The sequence below is a fragment of the Clupea harengus genome, unplaced genomic scaffold (genome assembly GCF_900700415.2).
Source record: "Clupea harengus unplaced genomic scaffold, Ch_v2.0.2, whole genome shotgun sequence".
NCBI classification, from domain to species: domain Eukaryota; kingdom Metazoa; phylum Chordata; class Actinopteri; order Clupeiformes; family Clupeidae; genus Clupea; species Clupea harengus.
In genome coordinates this window covers 16,158-34,354 of record NW_024879852.1, presented here as the reverse complement: position 1 = coordinate 34,354, position 18,197 = coordinate 16,158, and the positions used below count along the sequence as shown (strand labels likewise).

Below are 18,197 nucleotides of genomic sequence, written 5' to 3'. Positions count from 1 at the left end.
CGGCTGGTGCGGGCGTCGCCGTGGGCAAAACCTCTGAATATGCCCAGCCTCCCCGCAGTCGCGGCAAATGGCTCTCCCTTGGCCATCCCATTGGTAAGACGTATTATCCGGGGGGGCAGACCCTAGCCTCTGTCGTCTCGGGTCATGTTCTTGACGCCAAGCCTGTTGGGGGTTTGCACCCATGGCCGGCAGTGCTGTAGTACCGGTGGCTGGTGTGATGTTTAAACGCCCTTGCAGCTGTTCGACGATGGATTTACTTAGGAGGCTCACCTGTTCTGTCAACTCTTGACGCAATTCGGCTCGGAGGGCTTCCTTCATTTGCTGCCAATCGGAGGTGACCGTTGAGGGCCTCTTGGATGTTGTGGCAACAGTTGGGCAAACTTGGGTTTCTTCTGTGTGGCCCAGTTCACGCTCCAATGCTTTTGCCTCTGCACAGACCTGGACAAACGTAAGCGTTGTGACCCTTCTGAGCTGTCTTTGCAGTTCTTGTTTGGCTAATCCCTGCCTCAGGCCCATGGAAAACTGGGTGCGCAGCAGTTCGTCATCCGAGCCCGCGTCCTGGGGATCTCTTGCTCTCCACCTGTGATGCAGCTCCCGCAGCCGAAGAGTGAACGTGCCCACATCCTCTCCAGGTTCTTGTTTACAGTTAAAGAACTGTACTCGCAGCAGGGCTACTGGTTGCTGGCCCCCATACAGCCCTGCCAGGGCATCCAGAATCTTTACATCCGTATTTCGATCAGCCTCTGCCAACAGCGCCACCCTTCATTCCCTTCCAATACGCTCAACAAAAAGTCTACCCGCCGTTCGTCATTTAGCCCCTGGGCCCGAATAAAAGCCTCAATTTGGGTTCGCCAATCTAGAAATTTGGATGGTTCTCCTTCCCCGCTATACTTTGGCACCCATGGCCCACTCATGAACCATGGCATCATTGTGGGCACTACTTGGGGTTGTGCCCCCGCTACTATTGGCTGCCCGCCATTATTCATAATGCTGTGTACGTCAAGGGTCCTGCCGCACTACGCCAAATTTGTAACCGGACAGGTTGAAACGTTAGACCCTTGAATACACAACAATACCAACAATGTATTCATGAAAAGGTTTTATTGGTATTAACAACGTTTAAAACAGGACGGTCATCCTATAAAATACTAGCAGAGGAAACAACACAAAAAGACAACTCATCAATTCACAATTTGAACAGGGTGGCTAGACTAGGCGCCGACAGTGGGAATGGATATTATCTGCAAACCTGTAAAGAGGGCTATAGCAATCTAACCGACCATGTGGTAACCCTATAGTGGTACGTCAAGATGTGCAAACTTTAAGCAGTGATCCCCACTGAGATCAGTCTGTGCAAAACATGCAAACACTACAACACGGTAGTCATTATGTGCAAATTACAAGGAAGGTCAACACTGTAACTGTATGTACAAACGTGTAAACAATGACACTGCAAACGTACGTGCAAAAATGCAAACAATCTGGCACTATAATAGCATGTGCAACATACAAACAGCTGGAGGCCAACCCACGGCCTAGCCAACCGAAGTCCAGGAGGAGGTTGAGGGACAGATGGGAGCCTGTCGGCCACGCCTACGAGGCACTGACGTTGTTCCCCCGTGCGTTAGCAGCCCAGCTCAGGCTGGGGAAGCAGGAAACCATAATCCACACCAACAATAGTTCGTCTCGGAGTAGTCGTCCACACTGCGGATGGCGTCTGCTTCTTCTGTGTGCTGGGGAAGTGCAGGAGGTGTATAATCAAACGCAACAAAATGTAATGATCACGGTTGAAGTTGTCCTTACACACATAAAGCAATAGCAGGGCTACTTCCCTTTATGGCGTGGCGTTGAGTGCGTTGAACAATCTGGTGAGGCTTGGAGGCACCGTGCTGACCAATCATCCAGGACTCGGGGAAGAGGGCGGCTGGCTCCGGATCTCGCCTCCGTGTGTAGAAACCGTTGTCGCCCGTAGTCGGGTGCGAGCCTTGAGAGGAGATCTTGGTTTGTTCTTATGCCTTTACCCAGCCAATCCCGTAGGTGGTCAAATCAGCCCGCAGATAAGGAACACCTGTAGAGAGATGTCACACGAACACCGACACAGCAAACATACAGAACGATATCGGCTGTCCCGCCCCCAAACATGTGTTCAAATGAATGACATTTGCTCCCGTTACACTGACAGTACCCAACTCCTGCAACAAAAAGGACAACCAGAAAACAAACACACACACGTTCAACTAGTACACAAATCAAGCCTCTGGAGACCAACAGACGTCCCACCCCGTCGGACTCATTGGGCAGTAAAGGAATGTGAAGTAGCACAGTCAAGCACAGCAAAACATTACACCCCAAATGGGCACTACAAGCACCTTAAAATAAGAGCACTGCAAATAACAACTAGCCACAGTGTTAGGTGCCCAGTCACAGGGGTAAGTTCGCCACTGGTGGGGTTTTACAGCAGGCAGAGAGGACAAGGAAACAAACAACAAAACATGCAGACAATGGAGACTTACAAACATTAAAAGGAAAGCAAAATAATCCTCACCGACACTCCTCAACACCTGCACGCACACCCGCAGGTTACCATGAGCTGGCAGCACGCACGCAGTGCAACAATGGTCAGTAATCAATGGACAAACATATAACAAAAAGGAACTTTAAGTAGAAACAAAACAGCAGCTGGTGACGGAAGGCAGCCTCAATTTCTTGCCGTCAGCCGACAATCTGCGGGAAGCATAAAATACCAGAGGCATATATTAAATGCATCTGTATTTAGACCACGCTAAAGAACAGGTTAAAAGAGTGACCTACCACAGCCAGGGATTAACCGGAACTTCACGTGAAGTGGAATGTACTGCCGAAACCACCAAGCAGCCTAATGAGAGCAAGTAACACGAATAAAAACAAAGCCACCTAACATAGCTACAGCCAGCCGAGCAGGCAGCTACGTACCAGTAAAGGGAAAAGCAGCCGCACAGCGGCCTTGGGCTTGCAACGCTCGTGGTTGCCCACGAAGGAAAATGCCACGATAAACGAACCAACGGACACAAATAGATGATCCAAAATCAGTCCTGCCGCTTACTTGGCTATCACCAGCGCAGTGCTTTTAAAGAAGTTCCGAGACTGATAATTGATGCATCAGCGTCGCATTGAGTGACGTCAGTCAGGTGTAGCACAAGACAGCTCGGGCTTAAAGGTACAGGCACCTTCATTCCAACCCACTACAAATGCACTCCTCTTCAAGGATGGCAAAGATACCCATGGGCTGTTGAAAAATAAGATTGCTTAGTTATAAAAGTGGACATCATGAAACTATACAAATCTAACTGTGCTAGTTGGATTGATTGAAACTGACCCTTTCAATCAGCTCAATGCAGGCGGCCAAATCCATGCCAAAGTCAATGAACGCCCAAACAATGCCCTCTTTCTTGTACTCCTCTTGCTCCAGGACAAACATGGTGTGGTTGAAGAACTGTTGCAGTTTTTCATTGGTGAAGTTGATACACAGCTGCTCCATGCTGTTGTACTGTGTTGGATACATATTCAAACATTATTTGAGAGTGGCACTCTTAAGTCACTAGAAACAAATAATGTTAGTGAAGAATCTTATAATTTTGTCCTCACATCGAAAATCTCAAATCCAGCAATGTCCAGCACACCAATGTAGAACTGACTTGACTGCTTGGTGTCCAGCATCTGGTTGATACGAATGACCATCCACAAGAACATCCTCTCATAGATAGACTTGGACAAGGCTGACACTGAGTTGTTGACCTAAAACAATATGTATGAATTACTACTTACTTACTATGATGAGAAAAGGCAGGGTTTCCACTGTCATGGAAATCCTGGAAAAGTCATGGAGTTTTAAAATCCCATTTTCCAGGGCTAGGAAAGTCATGGAATTCAGTTAAGTCACTGAAAGTTCTGGAAAAGTCAAGAAATAATTATTTTGTTGAATGTAGGTCTAATGAAATTAATTATGTTATTGTACTCTTTCATGGATAATGGTTTTGTTGTGCCTGATGCAGTCTCTACTTGAATTGACATAGCCTGTCTAATGGAAAAGTAATGGAAAAGGTTGTTATTTACTTTTCTTTCAAGTTAAAATATATTCAGAGTTTAGGCCCAATCTGTGCTGTAAAGTATATAATTCTGTTTATTTATTAGCTTGTGAATATTCATGGAGATTTCATTAAAGGTCCTTGAAAAGTTTTGAAATGTTGTCAATGATAACGGGTGTGAACCCTGAGAAAGAAAATACCGGCAGTACAATTCTTGTCAAACAATGTAAAAATCCTTGTGGTCTTTAGTCAACCTTGTATGTGAGATACCTGTGGCACAGTCTGACCCTTGGTGACATACTCAGTTCCGACTTTCACCCTTGGGTAGCACAGAGCCTTCACACTGTAAAAAATGACACTGCAATTTAGTTGTTTCAAGTGTGTTTGTTATGTTGATATAACTAAAGTCTATTGGATTTGTCCAAACAAAAAGAAATACTAAGTTTTTTACTGACTCAACTTCATTCTAAGTTAAATGAACAAGCATGTAGTTGTTTTCACAAAAAAAAGCAATTTAACACAACTTGGCCTACGCATGCACTATACTGCCACCTATCGCCAGTTCTGTTCACCACGTCACCACCTGCTTGTTCAAAGGAAAGCACACGGAGGAAGATGAGCTTGCATCAATTCCTTAACCATCCAACGCTGTGGTGAGTAAACTTAAGAACCACTAATGAATAGAACTATTTTATATTATTAAATAACGGTTGGATTCGTGGATATTATTGCTGAGCGAAATATTTAATAGTATAATCAAAGGATAGCTAGGATAGCTAGTCCATGGCAGCAAAAGCTAGCTATCAACTGACATCTTAGATGTTGTAATATAGTCTTAAAGAAAACATTTCCTCTAGCCTTTATAGTTATTCATCCTCATGTGTCCTACAAAAACAGTTTCGGAGGCGTTGTTTTTTGCTTAAGCCGAGTTATTCAAATGGTTATGTTCAATGGGTAGCTAACTTATGCTTGCCTTGACCATCAGCCAGTTAGTTCTTCCTCCCCAACACTGACAACCATAGACATATATACATAGACGCCCCGTTGGCCCTTGGCTCGCGTGTCAACTCGCCGCCATCTTGGGGAGGTAATGACTGGCCAGTAAACACATGCAAGTGAATGGGGGAGCTCCTGCTTTTCTGGATAAAAAGCACTATAGCGTTTACATTTCTCAACCGATTTCATTGATTCGTTTATATATTGAATGGTTTATGATCTACGAGGAATAAAAAAAAAGTTTTTGTCTCCATGTTACTTAGAATCTTGATAGTAAGGCTATAAATCGCCACAGGCATATGTACATACATCATATATGTCTATGATAATCGCTGCTAGACGCTCACTGTTCTTGTGCTCCCACAGCTCATTCACTTTGAAATACGGAAACGAAATCTAAATGATCGAAATAGTGCTTCTTTAACTACTAATATTGAATTTGACCATCATTGAGAAAAACGGAACAGAATCTGCAAATAGCCTAGCATAGCATACTCAAACTACTGACAGAGGCAAATGTAAACAACCATCAAACACCTGCTTTCTATATTTTTATAGCAGTGAAATACACACATTCAAATATACACATTTTTGTACATATACACAATTTGATATAAGCATGACCAAGACCATGCATAGTTTTCTTGCCCTCCGTTATCCTCCTTATCCGTACATTCGGTGTGCTGCATATCAGAAATGGCCAACAGAAAAGCGAAGACGGAGACGGCTCCTGTTACCATGGAAACAATAACGAACCTAGCCTTTAGTATCTACCATAGCTACTGCATATCAGAAATGGCTAACAGAAAAGTTTTGAAAAGGTACGATAACGGAGGCAAAGAAAACTATGCATGGTCTTGGTCATGCTTATATCAAATTGTGTATATGTACGAAAATGTGTATATTTGAATGTGTGTATTTCACTGCTATAAAATATAGAAAGCAGGTGTTGATGGTTGTTTACATTTGCCTCCTCTGTCAGTAGTTTGAGTATGCTATGCTAGGCTATTTGCAGATTCTGTTCCGTTTTTCTCAATGATAGTCAAATTCAATATTAGTAGTTAAAGAAGCACTATTTCGATCATTTAGATTTCGTTTCCGTTATTTCAAAGTGAATGAGCTGTGGGAGCACAAGAACAGTGAGCGTCTAGCAGCGATTATCATAGACATATATGATGTATGTACATATGCCTGTGGCGATTTATAGCCTTACTATCAAGATTCTAAGTAACATGGAGACAAAACTTTTTTTGTATTCCTCGTAGATCATAGACCAATTCAATATATAAACGAATCAATGAAATCGGTTGAGAAATGTAAACGCTATAGTGCTTTTTATCCAGAAAAGCAGGAGCTCCCCATTCACTTGCATGTGTTTACTGGCCAGTCATTACCTCCCCAAGATGGCGGCGAGTTGGCACGTCGCAGCAACGTTCTGAAGCAGACAATGGGGCGTCTATGTATATATGTCTATGCTGACAACTGTCTAACAACTTAAAATTGAATCAAATAAATTATCAGGAGAGGTGATATATATTCGTTTACATAGTTCCAGGCAGAAGCTTAGGTTTCCTTACATAGAAATGGTAGCACATTCAGTAAGAAAACGGAAAAAAAATGAAATGTGCGCTGCTGGCTATTATTTAATGTTGTATTCTTGTGACACTATTAAGAATTATCAACGACTACCAAATTTATTCTCATCATGTTTAATGTAGGTTATTAAAGAAACCTAGATCTAGATAGCCTACCTAGTTCATCATAATGTATGCTGTATTAATGCTTTACATATATCTCAGATATATTATATATATTTTTCTATGTTACAGATGATGATGCGTATTCATGAAGTGGACTTGTAAATTGTGCCCATTTTCAACCTACAATCAGAGAAACATCAGAAGGCATTACACTCTGAAGCACGGACACCACAGCCGTTTTTGCCCTTGCCTTGCATCTTTACTGACTGTTTTTTCACATTCCGAAGGCAAGTTGACCTTAACAGACATTTATTCAAGCAACATGGAAAACAGCAGGAGAAAGGGTCTTCAGATCCACTGACTTTTCAAATACTCTGTGCATTGTGCAGCTTTTGTGAACATTGTAACCTTAAACAGTATTTATCACATTTGCGTAGCCATCTGAAAAATAAGGAAACCGTGAAGTGCCCTTACCAGGATTGCTCATTTCAATCAACTGTATATTCCACCTTTACAGGACATCTTAGTCGTTATCACAGTTCTGCTGGCATAAAGAATTTAAGACTTGAGTTGGTACGCAACCATTATGTGAGAATGGTGAGGAAGCTCAGGACAATACAGATTTGCTTAGTTTTCAATGAGCCTGTTGCAGATGTTTTAGAAAATGTTGAAATTACTGATGAGGTGTGTTTGCAGCGTAAATTGGCATCCCTTTTCTTGGCGCATGCAAACGCTTCTTCACGTTTCAAAGACAGCCACTCAGGAAATCATTGATGAGTTTTATGAGGTTAGTGTGCTCACTGGGGAACTAAGCAAGAAGTCCATAGAACAAGTACTTTCCCAGCACAACATCAGTTTAGAGCCATCAACATTTACACTAATAGCGGATACATTGGATAAGTCAGTGCCACTTTCATTCTTGTCAAAATCTGGTGAATTGGGCACAGAACATAAGAGAGCTTCTTTTTTCAGGCAAAATTTTAAGATTATTGAGCCAGTGGAGTACTTTTTGGATTCAGCAAAGGGCAGGAAAGAGGTTCATGTTCCGCTTTTACCTGTTCTGACAGAGCTGTTAAATAGGGATGATGTCCTTGACTAGGCCTTAGACGAAGATGTTGGGTCAAATTGTGGATTCTATAAAAGTTTTCGTGATGGGAAATATTTCCAAGAAAACATTTTTTTCTCTGCAGGTGTGTTCCGAATTGCCTTAGGGCTATATATTGATGATTTTGAGGTGTGTAACCCTTTAGGTACTTCAAAGAAAAAACATAAGATTTGTGCTGTTTACTGGGTTTTGGCAAACCTATCCCTTCTTTATAGGTCATCCTTAACATCAATCAATCTTGCTCTGTTGTGTCATACTTCTGATGTGAAAACATATGGATATTCTGCTGTTCTAGAGCCACTTCTTAGAGACATTGAGCAACTAGAAACCAAAGGTGTATACATAGAAAGATTAGGGGGCTGTGTTCAGGGTACAGTTGCTTTTGTATCAGCAGATACTTAGCAGCTCATTCACGTGGCTGGTTTCCAAGAATGCTTCATTGTTGATAAATGCTGTAGGTTTTGTTCAGGAAGCCGGAAGGATTTTCAGACCAGTCAAGTGAAAGATGGGTCATTCACGCTTCGTACAAGAGCATCAGTGGACGAAAATGTTTTGGCTCTGAGTAGGGATAAAAAGCTGAAGAGCGTTGTGGGTGTAAAGGCTAACTGTGTTTTAAACAATTTAAAACACTTTCATTCAGCAACAGGGTTCCCCACCCGACGTTCTACATGACCTTTTAGAGGGGGTGGTTCCTAGTTGAGCTCAGTTTGTGTTTGGTCTGATTTAATTGGCAGGGGCTGTTTTTCTCTTGATGACCTTAATTATGCCATCCAAAACTTTCCATACAGGTTTTAAAGACAAAACCAACCGTGCCACAGAAAAATACAAGAAAGGTTTAAAACAACTGGCTCAATTGGAGGTTAACGGACACGAAAATTTGTCACTACTCAGATTACTTCCCCTTATGGTTGGTCATTTAGTTCCTGAAATGATAAGACATGGGGTATCATTTTGGATTTGAAATTGATTGTTGAACTTATTTCCTTATCTGTATTCACTACCCCAACCATATGCTTTTTGGAATCCAAGATATCTGATCACAGGAATCTGTTGTTAGAGGTGTTCCCTAACTTCACATTGAAACCAAAACACCATTACTCGAACATTATCCAAATCTCATTCATTGTTTTGGTCCCTTTCTTGAACTTCTGTACATCCGTTTTGAGGGTAAACACAGCTTTTTTTTAAAAGTTGTGCGTGATGTGAACAATTTCAAAAACATTTTATTGACATTAGCCAAGAGACACCAACTTATGTTTGGCTACTACCTTGAGCTGCCCAGCCTTTTCAAGCCAAACCTTGAGGTTTCACAGTTCTTCTACTCTCTGTACTGATATTTTGGACAACAGTATAAAGCAGGCACTTAAGAGGAAGTACACAAATGTTATGTCTGTTTGTCTGACAACAACAATTACTCGACATGGGACCACATATTCTGAAGGAATGTTTGTCTCATTTGGCAGCACAAGTGGACTACCTGATTTTGGAAAGATTGTCAAACTACTCATTGTGGCTGATAAGGCAATGTTCATCATTGAACCTTTTCAATCTGTGTATATTGAGCATTTAGGCTCTTTTGAACTGTTTAGAGCACTTTCTGCAGGTTTTCTTCTGGTTGAACCTGAAGATTTGAACCACTACGAACCATTATATTGCTACACCATTCAAGGAAGACAGCTGGTCACAGCAAAAGCCTTTTTGCTTCATTAAGGTATGCCGGACATATTTTAACTTAATATAATGTTATTCCTACCATGTCTACTTGCTCACTCCATGGACTTTGGTTAACTGCAGTCATTATGTCTTGTTGTTTTCTTTTTTTAATCATTCTTTGATTTCACATTTCAGAATGTTGCTCAGAGTTGTTTTGGCACCAGATGACATCAGGAGGCTGTTGATAGAAGAAATCCCAGAGACTCTGGAGGGCTTCAAGTTGATTCTGAGGACTAAGCTAAATCTGGGTTATGAGTTTGTAATACAGTATGAAGATCCGGACTTCCAGAATGAGTTGATAAACCTCAACTGTCCCACAGAATTGCCCAAGGATAAAGCAACCCTCAAAATAATCCAGAAGATGCCACCTGACCAACACTTGGTGACAGTTAGTGACAGCAGTACCCTTGACACTGCCAGCCTGTCATCTGCTTCATCATCTACAGAAACCAGCCCACCTGATATGATGAAGAACTGGTCTGAGCCCTTTAGCATTCCAACTTTCTCTTATGATGTGGAACTGAAGCTGAAGAGAGGAAATGAAGCATATGCCAAAGATGGTTCCCGGATAGAGGTCCTCAAGGGCCTCAAGAGTGAAATCTTGGACAGACTTGTTGGAGAGATGTTCAGAATCGATGCATATCCATCACAGGTACAAATTGAAGAAGTTGCCAAAGCATTGGTAGAAAAGCATCCCTGTTTAAGAGAGGTAGGGTCCACAGATGGCTGGTACTGCTGGAAGTACAGTTTGAATTTTAAAATGGGCAATTATCGGCACAAGTTACGTGCTGCCGGGTGTACAGCAGTGTTGGTGAACAAGACTCGAATGTTTGAAGATGGGAAAACTAAGCGGAAGATCAAGAAGCCAAGGCGATCTGAAACCAACTTCCTTCCAGATATACCTGATGAAGACACCTTTACTTCCCTTGAAGAGGACAGGAAGACACTTCTGATGGAATTTAAAAAGGTGAATCCCAACAACAAGATAATTGATGCAGCCATGGCAAACACTTATGCTTTGAGAAGAAAGGAGATCGTTGATGATGAGCCTCTTGTGAGTATGGTCAAATCCAGATGGCCTGCACTGTTCTCGGAGAGACAGGTATTATGCTTCCCACTCTCCCACTGCTTTTATTCAAAGTGTCAGACAACATTATAATACCAATTAACAGTAGCAGTTAACACAGGAAAAACTAAAAGCACTGTTCATAGGAAAACTAAAAATTGTTACATTGCTGTACTGTTAGTTGTTATTGTTTCATAGTGTCACCAGGTACTACCAGTATGACCTGTTGAGCGTATACAATTAAATCATTGTTAATTCTGCATCAAGATCCTTGCGGAATTCAGCCGTCTGATGTCTACTGATCTCCTGAGCTCCTTCTTTGGTGGACTTGATGAATATCTGCCCAGGTTTCTTGACCTTTTCAGAAAAAAGGATCACATTGCAGAGCTCCAAGACATTGTTAGATGGCTGGACGCTCATGTAAGTATTGCACATGTATCTTTCATTTTGTGATGAGAAAATAGCCTTTTCTCTTTTTAACACTGTCTGTGTGTTTGCATGTGTCGGTGTTTGCTTTTGCATTTCAGGATTCCAATCAGAATAAGCGAACAGCAGTCTTACTTGGCATGCCGCATTTCCTTCGTGAAGAGCCCTCAAGCTTTCTTAAGACCTGTGAGGTAGGTTTAAAGCTTCCTCAAATGACTTGACGTGTGATTTGGAACCACTGTTTGAATTGAAGGATAGATTCAAACCAAAGATGGAAAAAGCAGCATGAATAGCATGAGACACTGAAATACTGTATTTGTATTCCAAACTGCAATATAATAAAAGCATTTCCTGGTTATCAGTTTAATATTTAGCTTCATGGTGATTTTGTTTTTCAGCCAACTGATCCAGTTGAAGATACCTTGAAAGGAACCAGTGTCGGGATCCTGATTGTGTCTGAAGAGATCGGCAGATATGTGGTCCCAATCGAGACCAATGACATTTGTCTCGTCTTGGAGGAACAGCTGGCTGTCATGAATATTTCTGATATTCCCAAGGCATTCGGACTAATGATGGGTCTGATGTATGCGCTCAATGTTGACTACCCAAAGCATCTCAAATATACGTTTGAAGTAATGCAAAAGCTTTTCTTGAATGTCGGAGGGTGTAGCTGCTCTTCACGTGTTAATGGTCTCCGTAACAGGCTGCTTTACAAAAAGTTGTAGTGCAGAAATCTCCCCTAGCATTTGGACTTGGTCTTCAGATATTTTTTTTGCTTTCATATTTGGACTTTGAAAGTGGAAACTGTTTGCCCCTTTAAATGGCTCTTGGCAACTTGTTTTTCTGTTTTATGCAATGTAGCACATGGGTTTGGTCCCGAAAGTGAAGGTTTTCTTTATTCACTTTTGTATTGTTTTGTGCCCTTTGCTCCCATGTGTGGACTTTGAGAATGTTATCTATGCTTAAAAGGGCATATTTTTTTTTACAGTGTACCACCTGAAAGCAGGTTGGAGGGGGGGGGGGATGCGTGCGCGTGTTAAAAACAAAAAAACTGTCTTCATTTGCCAGGAGGATGTTTTGTGTTCACCAGAGGTTGCAAGCAGTAGGGTGTCCCCTAATAGTCCTGTTCCACCGAAGGCCCTCTGATGATTGTACGTCGTGCGTGCGTGCGTGCGTGTGCGTGCGTGCGTGCATGTATGTGTGTTGCTGGGAGAATACAGATTCATGAAAACTTGTTTAGTTCATGTGGCAAATGGCTCTAGTACTGGCCAAGTACAAAAAACATCATTTTATCTGAAAGTAGTAACAAATAATCAACAGTAACATCTCACTGTTTACACATTCAGACATGTTATTGAAAACTATTGAAAACTGAACTGAATCTGCTGTATGCTCTTTAGTACTACGTCCACAGTAGCCTAGTTGGTTAAGATTGTATAGCATTCCTCTTCACAAAATGAGAAACACAATTTTTCTCCACTGCCTGGTATTTGAGTTCAATGTATTCAGTGCAAAATACCTCTGCATTTACCCCCACTGTTTCTAAGTAGGTTTGTTTTACAGGCTGGTATGATGAATGCAGCTACATAAACAAATCTGTGCTAAACTTCAAAAAGTCAACATAAACCACAGTGCACAATGCATTATGTGTCGCTTAGAAAATACTGCATCAGGCTCAACTTTCTGGACGCATGCAATCTGTAGCATCACTCTAAAAGCTCTCTGGGAGTATAAGCTGCAGTGCGGCTGCATAGGTTGTTCCATCCTCAGATCAGAAATTTTGAGAATGTGTGTACTAATATGTTGTACTTGGTTTATTTCCAAAACGCATTCAAAATACACATTTGTCAAACTTGTTATGCCGTCAAAGCCTTGAGCATGTTGTCTACAACAATGGCATAACAAGTTGGACAAATGTGTATTTTGAATGCGTTTTGGAAGTAAACCAGCAAAACCTAAAATGATTTTTTTGAATACTTCAAGCTGACTTTTTTGTTGCCTTTTTACACTCATTTATTGTACAGGGGTTCAGACTACACAGACACTTTTGTATTGTTTTGTGCCCTTTGCTCCCATGTGTGGACTTTGAGAATGTTGGTATCTGTTTTTTTTTACTGTTTATTACAGTGTTCATAGCTCCCTGTCACTGAAATTTTTATAATTTCCCTTGTTTAAACTACATGGAAGAGGCAGTGAATGTTAATAAATATGGAAAAGAAAAGAAATGTGTCTCATCATAGTATTTAATTCAACTAGTGTTCTTATTTTGAACCAGTATGCAAGTTAGTCAAGTTAACTTTCTTACCTTTTTTGACACAACAAGTTTTAAGTATTTAATTAAACTAGTGTTCTTATTCTGAAACAACATGCAAGTTAGTCAAGTTAACTTACTTACCTTTTTTTGACACAACAAGAGCTGAAGCAATTTTTTGTTGACTTGACTAAGTACGGAAAGTTATTTCAAAATACGTTTTATTGTCAAGTTAACTCAAAAATGTAAGGCAGCGCGGTAACAAACCTTTTTAAGTTAAAAGGGCATATTTTTTTTTTACAGTGCAGCATATCAGCAGAGTTCAGGCCCAGGAGGTAAGGCCTTTGTCAGCATCTTAAAACAACAAAGCGTTTAAGTGAGTTATTTATATCAATATTTTACCCAGGAAAGTCATTCTTAACCTAAATTGAGACGCCACTAAAAAATATCTAATGAATGACATTGTAGATATATTTACAGGCTTCTGTTGTACACTGCAAAAAGTGAAATCTTAGTAAGATGAAATATCTTCAATCAAGGCAATATATGCTTGTTTTGTCTGACAAGATATTTCTTCTTACCAGGCATTTTTTATGTTAGAGCATTTCACTTGCTTCAAGTGTTTCAGTCCTTAATTATCTTAATAAGGTTTTATTACTTGTTACTGAGATTTTATTACTGGTTCTGAGCACGTTAATGCTTGAAACTAGAATTGCCATAATTATAAGGCATTATAAGTACAAAACTGCTTTGTCAAAGTCAGAATTTCTTATTTCAAGCATCTTGTCCTTCTGATCTCTAAATATATAAAAAAATGTTTTACAGCACAGCACAGCACAGCAATTATGTATTCCTGTAGACAAAATACTATACAGTGCAAAGACAGTATTAAACTAAGTCAAACTTTTGCTTTAAGAACCGACTTTATCATCCTTCAGCAGGTTAAAGTGAATGAGGAAAACGTGCTTATATTCAGCAAATGCTAGCACCATCATCTTGAAATGAGTCTAAATGCCAGGCTATTTATCTTGAAATCTGTAAAGCAACATTAATAACAAGTATATTTGCCTAAATACAAAAAAAAATGTAAGAATTATTTACTCAAAATGTAGAAAAATGTAATTATATTCAGCAAATGCTAGGACCATGATCTCGAAATGAGGCTATATGCTAGGCAATTTATCTTGAAATCAGTACATCTACACTAAAAACTAGTACATTTGCCTATATACCCAAAAGATTTAAGAATTCTTTTCTCAATAAGTAGGAATATGTGCTTAAATTCAGCAAATGCTAGCACTATCATCTTGAAATGAGTCTACGTGCCAGGCAATTTATCTTGAAATCTGTAAAGCAATATTAATAACAAGTATATTTGCCTAAATACAAAGAAATGTAAGAATTATTTTCTCAAAATGTAGAAAAATGTAGTTATATTCAGCAAATGCTAGGACCATCATCTTGAAATGAAGCTATATGCTAGGCAATTTAGCTTGAAATCAGTACAGCTACACTAAAACAAGTACATTTGCCTTTATACCCAAAAGATTTAAGAATTATTTTCTCAATATGTAGGAAAATGTGCTTAAATTCAGCAAATCCTAGCACCATCATCTTGAAATAAGGCTATATGCTAGGCAATTTATCTTGAAATCAGTAAAGCTACACTAAAAACAAGTATATTTGCCTAAATACAAAGAAATATAAGAATTATTTTCTCAAAATGTAGAAAAATGTAATTATATTCAGCAAATGCTAGGACCATCATCTTGAAATGAAGCTATATGCTAGGCAATTTAGCTTGAAATCAGTACAGCTACACTAAAAACAAGCACATATGCCTCAATAAAAAAAAACTTAAGAATTATTTTCCCGAAATGTAGAAAAATGTGCTTATATTCAGCAAATGATAGTTCCATCATCTTGAAATGAGGCTATATGCTAGGCAATTTATCTTGCAATCAGTAAAGCTACTCTAAAAACAAGTACATTTGCCTAAATACAAAAAAAATTCAGAATTATTTTCTCGAAATGTAGATAATGTGTTAGGCAATTTATCTTGAAATCAGTAAAGCTACACTAATAACAAGAACATTTGCTTAGATACCGTAAGAATTATTTTCTCAATATCTAGGACAATTTGCTGAAATTCAGCGATTTTTTTTGCTCAGAACCAGTAATAAAATCTCAGTATCAAGTTATAGTACCTTATTAAGATACACCATCTTAGTAAGATGAAATATCTTAAATCAAGGCAATATATACTTGTTTTTTTGTCTGACAAGATATTTCTTCCTACACTGCAAAAAATCAGCCTTCAAAAACAAGAAAAAAAAGTTAAAAAAAATGGGGCATATATCACTTAAAATAAGCTAAATTATCTGCCAACAGAACAGGAAGATTTGACTTACCAAGAGTTTGTAAAACAAGTACAAATATCTAGCCTCAAAGAACCCAAACATATCTTAAAACTAGTGTGGCCAGACTAAAAACAAGTACATTTGTCAAAATATTTTAGAATAATTTTCTCAATATGTTGGAAAATGGGCTTTTATTCAGCAAATGCTAGCACCATCATCTTGAAATAAGGCTATATGTTAGGCAATTTATCCTGAAATCAGTAAAGCTACCCTAAAAACAAGTACATTTGCCTAGATACGGTAAAAAAAAAATCTCAATATCTAGGACAAATTGCTTTAATTTAGTTTTTTTATTTTTAAGATTTATTTTTTCGGCTTTTTTGCCTTTACTCAGATAGAACAGTAGGTAGAGACAGGAAGCGAGCTGGAGGGAGGGATTGAGAAATGACCGCAAGTCAGACTCGAACCTGAAGTCTATGTGTTCCCATCTTGCCCATTCATGGTGCAGGGTTGCTGCCGCTTGCGCCACAGCTCCATCCCTAAAACAGTCATCTGTTGAGGATATTGCCATTTGTTTTGGAGAGTTTTTAAGTCAAATGCTCTTACCCGGTAGGAAGAAATATCTTGTCAAACAAAAAACAAGTATATACTGCCTTGATTTAAGATATTTCATCTTACTAAGATGGTGTATCTTAATACGGTACTATAACCTGTTACTGATATTTTATTATTGGTTCTGAGCAAGTTAGTGCGTGGAACTAGTGTCATCACCACTGGCAAGTACAAAACTGCTTTGTCAAAGTCAGAATCAAGACAAATGTACTTGAATTTTAGCTTAGATGCCCATTGTTTAAAGAAACAATGTTAAGACTCGAACCACATACACATATGTCTGACCATTGGACCCAATGATTTGATCTCTGATGGCAAATGAATCACATAATGCTGTTTAGGTGTAACACTGCGGTCTCTATTATCTCAATGATCAATTGCACATATGCATTGACTTCAAAACTCTCCAAAACAAATGGCAATATCCTCAACAGATGACTGTTTTAGGGATGGAGCTGTGGCACAAGCGGCAGCAACCCTGCACCATGAATGGGTAAGATGGGGATACAGGTAAGTTCAGGTTCGAGTCCGACTTGCGGTCATTTCTCAATCCCTCCCTCCAGCTCGCTTCCTGTCTCGCTCTACTGTCCTATCTGAGTAAAGGCAAAAAAGCCGAAAAAATAAAGCTTGAAAAATAATAATTAGAAATAAAAAAGATCGCTGAATTTAAGCAAATTGTCCTAGATATTGAGAAAATAATTCTTACAGTATCTAGGCAAATGCACTTGTTTTTATTGTAGCTTTACTGATTTCAAGATAAATTGCCTAACATATAGCCTTATTTCAAGATGATGGTGCTAGCATTTGCTGAATATAAGCACATTTTCCAACATATTGAGAAAATAATTCTTATATATTTTGGGCATCTAGGCAAATGTACTTGTTTTAAGTGTAGCTGTACTGATTTCAAGATAAATTGCCTAGCATATAGCATCATTTCAAGATGATGGTGCTAGCATCTGCTAAATATAAGCACATTTTTCTACATTTCGAGAAAATAATTCTTAATTTTTTTTGTATTTAGGCAAATGCACTTGTTTTTAGAGTAGCTTTACTGATTTCAAGATAAATTGCCTAGCATATAGCCTCATTTCAAGATGATGGTGCTATCATTTGCTGAATATAAGCAATTTTTTTTACATTTTGAGAAAATAATTCTTACATTTTTTTGTATTTAGGCAAATGTACTTGTTTTAGTGTAGCTGTACTGATTTCAAGATAAATTGCCTAGTATGTAGACTCATTTCAAGATGATGGTGCTAGCATCTGCTGAATTTAAGCACCTTTTTCTACATATTGAGAAAATAATTCTTAAATATTTTGGGTATATAGGCAAATGTACTTGTTTTAGTGTAGCTGTACTGATTTCAAGATAAATTGCCTAGCATGTAGACTCATTTCAAGATGATGGTGCTAGCATCTGCTGAATATAAGAACCTTTTTCTACATATTGAGAAAATAATTCTTAAATATTTTGGGTATATAGGCAAATGTACTTGTTTTAGTGTAACTGTACTGATTTCAAGATAAATTGCCTAGCATGTTGACTCATTTCAAGATGATGGTGCTATCATTTGCTGAATATAATCACATTTTCCTACATATTTAGAAAATAATTCTTAAATATTTTGGTATATAGGCAAATGTACTTGTTTTTGGTGTAGCTGTACTGATTTCAAGATACATTGCCTAGCATGTAGCCTCATTTCAATATGATGGTGCTAGCATTTAGTGAATATAAGCACGTTTTCCTACATATTGAGAAAATTATTCTTAAATATTTTGACAAATGTACTTGTCTTTAGTCTGGCCACACTAGTTTTAAGATATATTTGGGTTATTTGAGGCTAGATATTTTTGCCTTTTTTACAAAGTCTTGGTAAGTCAAATCTTCCTGTTCTGTT

At 39.0% G+C, this 18,197-nt stretch overlaps 1 protein-coding gene, 1 long non-coding RNA gene and 1 pseudogene across 3 annotated transcripts; 1 reads left to right on the top strand and 2 right to left on the bottom strand.

Moving 5' to 3' along the window:
- The window catches only part of LOC122130530, a 41,278-nt pseudogene that overhangs the window by 18,379 nt on the left and 4,702 nt on the right, over nucleotides 1-18,197 (bottom strand).
- LOC122130531 lies at nucleotides 1,848-3,195 on the bottom strand. Its single transcript, XR_006151916.1, has 3 exons — nucleotides 2,953-3,195; nucleotides 2,812-2,875; nucleotides 1,848-2,724 (listed from the first exon to the last, which is right to left on the bottom strand). It is a non-coding gene; the product is annotated as an uncharacterized LOC122130531 (long non-coding RNA).
- LOC116219342 lies at nucleotides 8,685-12,803 on the top strand. 2 transcript variants are annotated; one of them, XM_042705239.1, is made up of 6 exons: nucleotides 8,685-8,724; nucleotides 9,469-9,576; nucleotides 9,714-10,680; nucleotides 10,912-11,064; nucleotides 11,172-11,261; nucleotides 11,469-12,803. In XM_042705239.1, the coding sequence occupies exons 3-6, from the start codon at nucleotides 9,715-9,717 to the stop codon at nucleotides 11,793-11,795; spliced, it is 1,536 nt and encodes a 511-aa protein (XP_042561173.1). In that variant the 5' UTR covers nucleotides 8,685-8,724; nucleotides 9,469-9,576; nucleotide 9,714; the 3' UTR covers nucleotides 11,796-12,803. The 2 variants fall into 2 exon arrangements, with proteins under 2 accessions (XP_042561173.1, XP_042561172.1); XM_042705238.1 differs by lacking the exon at nucleotides 8,685-8,724 and having other exon boundaries at nucleotides 9,178-9,576.